The sequence below is a fragment of the Nestor notabilis genome, unplaced genomic scaffold, assembly GCF_000696875.1.
Source record: "Nestor notabilis isolate BGI_N333 unplaced genomic scaffold, ASM69687v1 scaffold26657, whole genome shotgun sequence".
NCBI classification, from domain to species: domain Eukaryota; kingdom Metazoa; phylum Chordata; class Aves; order Psittaciformes; family Psittacidae; genus Nestor; species Nestor notabilis.
In genome coordinates, this window is record NW_009935615.1 from 7,685 (window position 1) to 14,077 (window position 6,393).

Below are 6,393 nucleotides of genomic sequence, written 5' to 3' on the forward strand. Positions count from 1 at the left end.
TTCCCTAGCAGCCAGAGCACAAATGGAAATTAATGAGGATGCTTCTGTCTTCGAGTTACCAAGCTAAAATCCTTAGAACGATTGCTGTATGTTTGCTCTCTAGTGTGGCTGCTATTCCCTGCAGCCAGTCCCCATCCGAGTTTGGTTTAATTTTACAAGGGTTTATCAGTCTTGATTGCCACATTTCCACACATAGAATCTGCAGGATTTCCTCTAATGAATATGTGTGATTCAGAACCATCTCAGGCTGCGTGTATGAATCTACTTCAGACCTAGAGGTGCAGCACCTCAAATTGCCCATAAGCTGCTCCCATGCCCCAGGAGCCCTATTGGTTCTTTTTACCAGCAAATCCCAAACTTGACTATATCAGATGAGCAACCAACCAGCTGTACGTTAATCTGTCTCTCTCCATTCCACCCACAGGCCAACTTTGACACAAACTTTGAAGACAGAAATGCCTTTGTGACTGGCATTGCCAGGTACATCGAGCAGGCGACGGTGCACTCCAGCATGGTGAGTCCCCCAGCCACTGCCCCAGTGATGCTGAGCCTTTGGTGTGTGCCCTGCCTCAGCAACACCTCTCTGTCTTTCAGAATGAAATGCTGGAAGAAGGCCATGAGTACGCCGTGATGCTTTACACATGGAGGAGCTGCTCACGAGCCATCCCCCAGGTACTCAAGCCCTTTCCCAGGCAGGGATGTTCCAGAGCACCTGATTGGTTTTGTCCTTAGTGTGGGTTAGTTTGGGCTGGAGACAGAAGAATAAAAGAACAGAGATTGAAGCAAATAGAGATGCTGAAATGAGAGACCACTGACTCTTCAGATTGTTTTCTCCCCACCAGAGTCTCAACCACTGATCTAGCAGCTGGTAACCATTTCAGGAGCAGATCTGTGCTGCTGCCTTAGCAAAGGGTGTCTGCTCTGCACCCTCAGATATAGATAAGGCTTCATCCCCAACCCCTCCTAACAGTGCCTCTCAGCTCAGTCACACTCACCACAGCCCAACTACCTCTATATACATTTCCTGGTTTCATGAGCCCCTCCCCTGCTCCCCAAAGCAGCCACATCTGAAGTTATTTCAATCCCCACAGTACCAGCTTGTTTGTCCTACAGTTGCCAACAGGACTCAGCTGAGCACAGCTCTGGTCCAGAGCTGAGGATAATGCTGTGTTTTGTCACTTGGGTCTTTATCCACTTCTCTGCCTGGAGAATGGGTAGCCTTTAATTAAAGCAGTGTGATTATTTCCTTCCCGATGCACCACTTGAGTATTTTCTCTCTCAAGTTGTGGGGACATGGAGTTTACTTCAGAAAAAGGCAGTTAGTTTTTGGAAGTTGAGAGTAAAATCATCCGATCTGGTTTATATCATACTCTCCTGATACTGTTGTGTGGTATTGTACCATTGTGTGGTATCAGGAACTTCAGCTTCAGTTAAAAATAGCTCCAGTACCGAGTGGGACTCTTGTATTGTATGGAGAAGGGAGCCCAGGCAGCCTGGGATGAAAACAGCGGGTCCTCTTGGCATGTGGCATACTCAGGCTCTCCCTGACTTGCACAGAGCAGATCAGGCAGCTGGGGCAGGTTTCTGCATCCCAGACTGCTGCCCTGAGGCTGGTTTGCTCTCTGTGCTCCCACAGGAGCCCCAGAATTGTAGGTGTTGTTTGAAGATGCATGAAGGAGCAGCTTGATTTGCCAGAAACATTTTCCCAAATGCCCTTTTTTGCTGCTGGTACACCTCTGGATCCCGATTTCCCCCCAGTTTTGATCATTTTCCATCTCTGCTGCTAGTTCTGCTTCAACTGTTTTCTAGTCCTTCTCTCTCCAACCTGAATTTTGGTGGCTTCATCCTGCAGACACCTACAGGCATGAGTAAGGTTGCCCACATGGTGATTCAGACTCCAGCTCGGAGCTTGTCTTCCTTAGTGTGAACACGTGCTGGATCACTGCAAAAACACCGACTGATGGTGCGCTGGGGTGGGTGCAGTGCACTTCCATTAACCCCGCAGATAAAAGGGTTTGCAGCACTTCCATGGAGCCAGGAACAAATATTTCCACATGGCTGGCAATGCCCGTGTTTGTGATTCCCCAGGAAAGGTCAAACCTCAGTTCCCCTCGGGTTGTACTCTGCTGATGGTCTCGTGAGACCCAGCCATGGGGAAGTTTCTGCTGCTGATTGGGTATTTGCTTCTCTCCCATTTATATTTGATGTTGTGCTGCTGCTGCCTCTCTGGCTGTGATAACAGAAGGCGGGCTGTGGCTGAGCTGATGGCAAGACAATGCTAGAGATAACCTGGTTTAGTGTCCTCCCATCCCCATCGCCCTCATGACATTTGTGCCTTTCTGTGCACAGCTTATAGGGTCCCTGATCCCTATCCCATTCTCCCCATTGAGGCTCTAGACAGTGCCACATGTGACAGAGGAGCAGACAACACCATGGTATAGGGTTCATGTACAGAGTCACTAGATTTGATCTTGCACTTTGCCATGGAGCACGTGGCTGCAGCCGGGGTCCTGTTACCAGCCCCAAAGCTTGGCTGCTCGGTCGTGTACCTCCATGTGCCACTTCAGAAAACTGTGGTTTCAGAGGTGAAGATCAGAGCCTACACCTGAATACGGACCACTCCTCTCTACCATGAGCTGCATCCTTGTGGCCATCAATATTGCCTGGCTGCAGTATGAAACACCAGGGCAGGGATATTAGATTCCTCACTACAGAGAGGGCAAAGCTACTTTCACATCTTCCCACATATAAAGCTGGCTGAGTTGTCCCCTCGTGCTCTGTGCATCAGCTGCTGGGGTACTAAATTTGTGCCAGGGCTGTCAGCCCCTTCACAGCCTTGTGTCAGCAACAGCTGGAAACAAAACCAGAGGAGGACAGAAGGATGCGTTGCCCTGGGCAGCTGGGGTTTTCCCTGAAAGTTTGGCAATGACTCCAAGGAACCGTTTGGAGATGAGATGGATGACAACTGAGTAACTCCTTAAATTTAGCTTCCTAGGATGCCAGTGAATGTGACTCACTTCATTGCTGGTAGCCACGTACAAGCCCAAGTTGTTGGTCAGGAACAGAAGCAAAATAATCCCAGGGAGGCAGAGCCTGATGCCTCGTGTGTCCATGGGACTTTGCAACACAAAGTCTCAACTAACATTATAACACTCCCATGTTGTGTAGCAAGTCCAGACTGCATGTTGCGTATGTTCTACCCTAGACAAATGTATTTAGAAGACTTTTGTTTCTCAGAGTCAGGATTGAGGCTGTTTGTGATACATGGAGAGAATTTCACATCTGAGAAACAGCCCCTTCTGCTGTCACCTAACTGTTTGGAAATGAGATGGATGACAACTTGCCCCAAGAAAAAACTCCCTCTCACGTCCCTCCATTGTCCTCAGATGGGGACAGGATTCACTCTGAAACAAGAAGATGGTGGCTGCTGCAGTCCACAGCTGTGTTAGAAACTCTGATGCTGACAAGGATGTTTTGTCTTTGCAATGCAGGTGAAGTGCAATGAACAGCCAAACCGAGTGGAGATCTATGAGAAGACGGTGGAAGTCCTGGAGCCAGAAGTCACCAAGCTTATGAAGTTCATGTATTTTCAGGTAAGTGGTCAACTAGAGAGGCAAAAATAACTTGATACTTTGGTGTTAACTTATCCTGAGCGGGACTGTGCTATCCCTGCCTGCCAGGCCAGCTTGGAGAGGCCCCAAGCCCACTGATAAGTCTCTTCCTTGCAGCCACCAGCAGATACCTGAGACTTGTCTGAGGGAAACTCTGCGTCCCCCTTGCTCAGCCCCAGAATCTTGTGTATGAGTTGGGAATGAACACGCCTCATCCCTTGCAGTTCATGGAGGACCAGAGTCCCCACTATGTGGAGCTAACGGGTGGCACAGGCTCCTGTTTCTCCAGTGTGCTGGCTGTTGGACGTGAAGAGCTGTTTCTCCAGCAGCGCCCGCACAGCTCGCTCTTCTGCTCCTCCCTGTGAAGCAAAGCCAGGAAGAGCTGAGGGCTGCTGGGGCTGCTGGTGCCTGGGGTGGGTGGGATGCAGCCATGCAGCTGGACACCCTCCTGCTGTGCCAGCAGGAACAGGGATTTGCTCACAGCCCCCTGAACTTGGGGGGCAGCCAAAGAGCACCAGAGCTTAAAGTTAGCAGTTGCTACACTTGAGGCACTTGACAAAATAATGCTTAGATCCTTACAGAGCAATGACCATGTGGCAAACACTGAGCTGCTGTGGGCTCCAAGGACCTTTCCCCGTCACCTCCTGTGTTTATAGCTGGCTACAGCTGGGTTTCACCACCAGTTTTATGTTATATGTCTTGTAAGGTCTTTATGCCCCTCCTAAAAACCTGAAGCCTGATTTTGCAGAACGTGCCACACTCCAGGTGGGCACAAATAGAGGGTTTGAGCCACCTTCTCCCCTCCAGCACTGAGGATGTTTATCTGTAGTGATCTGTTACGCTGCTTCGTTCCATGGTGGAGCCTCAATCCCCAGCAGAAAATACTTTTGTTAAAGGAAGGAGGTTGTGGGTGGGTGAAGGGGGTCCTAGTGGTGGTGCAATGACCATGGGATGGCCAAGCCACTGCTGGGATGACGCTGTCCTGCTGCCTTCCAGCGCAAGGCTATCGAGCGGTTCTGCAGCGAGGTGAAGCGCCTGTGCCACGCTGAGCGGAGGAAGGACTTTGTCTCCGAGGCCTATCTCCTCACGCTGGGCAAGTTCATTAACATGTTCGCTGTCCTGGATGAGCTGAAGAACATGAAGTGCAGCGTCAAAAATGACCATTCTGCCTACAAAAGGTGAGAGGGGGTGAAGCAGCAGGAGTGGGGACAGCGGTGTGCCCGGTCTGCCCAGCAGGTGGACATCAGCTTGGGTTTCTGTGCTGTTGTAGGCTCTCTTTGAGAGCTTAGGCAAATCTCTGAGCTGTGCAGTGATTCTGTTCCCTCTTGGTAAAACAAGGAAGGCAGAGCTGTACTGCAGGGGATCTGAGGTGCTGCACTGCAGCTGCAGGTCAAACAGGGAAGATGGGTGGTGAGAGTCTCACATTGGGTGAGTGATCCTCGGTGACCTTGGATTTCTCCCTTCCAGAGCTGCCCAGTTCCTGCGGAAGATGGCAGACCCCCAGTCCATCCAGGAGTCCCAGAACCTCTCCATGTTCCTGGCAAACCACAACCGCATCACACAGGCAGGTCCCTTTTCTCTGAACCACTTAATCTTTCTATGAGTAGAGAGAGGCAGTGATTGTGCCAAGGCTGGCAGCACTGCAGACCAGAATTTGGCCATAGCTGTTGGGTCATTGCCACTGACTCTGCTGGTCTTTTGGTCAGGCTATGTAACTCTAGCAATATCTCCTTCCCGTGGTTCATCCTGAGTGGTTTTGAAGGTCTCTATGACAAGACTAAGATGATATAAAAGATGTAAGAAGAGCTCTTGAAGGGGAAGTTTCTTCCAGAACTTCTTCCCATTTTCCTCAGGAAATCCATCCAGTCTGTGTGTGCAACTGCATGGGAACTGCAGATCAGCCCTTTGGCCCTCGACACTCCACAGGCTATACAGCTTCTGCTAATTAGCTACTGCACAAAGGCAGGAGAGAGTCAGAAAGTCTGTGAGGCATCTTTCTTTACATCTCACTGTCTGCTCTGTGGCTGTTGTGATCAGTCTAAAGGGGGAAAATGTCCTGCAGAAGTCAGGTTGTTCCTTACAGGTGGTACCATGAGGTCAATGTTCTGCTGGTAACTTAAAAAAAAACAGAGATAAGGTTTGAAGAAACCTCTTGTTATTCCACTCTTAATCCTTCAAATACTTTTCTCCCCTGGTTTCTGCTGTTCTGTCCATGTGGATAATGTGGCCCCTGTTGATGTTTCAGTGTCTGCACCAGCAACTAGAGGTCATCCCTGGCTATGAGGAACTGCTGGCTGATATTGTCAACATCTGTGTGGATTACTATGAAAATAAGATGTATCTCACTCCCAGTGAGAAACACATGCTCTTAAAGGTGAGGTTCAGTCATGCTTATGGGGCTGGGTGCTTGCGTAGTTCCACTTTTGTTTTAATAAAATGAAATTCTCTTCAGGACAATGTTTTCTTATTTTCTTTTTACTTTTTGCTCCTTTGGGTTTACACACATCCCTTCTCTGCAGAGCTGCCTCCTCTGGACACACAAGTTGCTACTAGATAGAAAGGCCATCTGCATGCAGCAGCAAAGCCACCTTCCTCCTCTTCCTATTTCACTTCTGATCTCTGTTGCTTTGTGTCTTCTGCTGTTATACCCCAGTCCTCCCATATTCACCTCTTCTTTGTAGCTGAACAGACTGGATGTGGCCATGGGTTGGAGATGTCCCACCCCTGTGCTCTGATGTGGAACCTCTGTTGGGCAGTGCCATGAGCTGCCTCTTTTCCTGCT

The 6,393-nt window shown here is 49.5% G+C and overlaps 1 protein-coding gene across 4 annotated transcripts in view; it reads left to right on the top strand.

Moving 5' to 3' along the window:
• The window catches only part of LOC104408357 (cytoplasmic FMR1-interacting protein 2), a 44,225-nt gene that overhangs the window by 1,743 nt on the left and 36,089 nt on the right, over positions 1-6,393 (top strand). For 3 of the 4 annotated variants that reach the window (XM_010017928.1, XM_010017929.1, XM_010017930.1), the window contains exons 2-7: positions 425-514; positions 595-672; positions 3,492-3,593; positions 4,608-4,789; positions 5,079-5,175; positions 5,857-5,985. In XM_010017928.1, coding sequence (XP_010016230.1) covers positions 425-514; positions 595-672; positions 3,492-3,593; positions 4,608-4,789; positions 5,079-5,175; positions 5,857-5,985 — 678 coding nt within the window. The remainder of the gene's footprint in view (positions 1-424; positions 515-594; positions 673-3,491; positions 3,594-4,607; positions 4,790-5,078; positions 5,176-5,856; positions 5,986-6,393) is intronic. The other variant, XM_010017931.1, reaches the window with a different exon arrangement.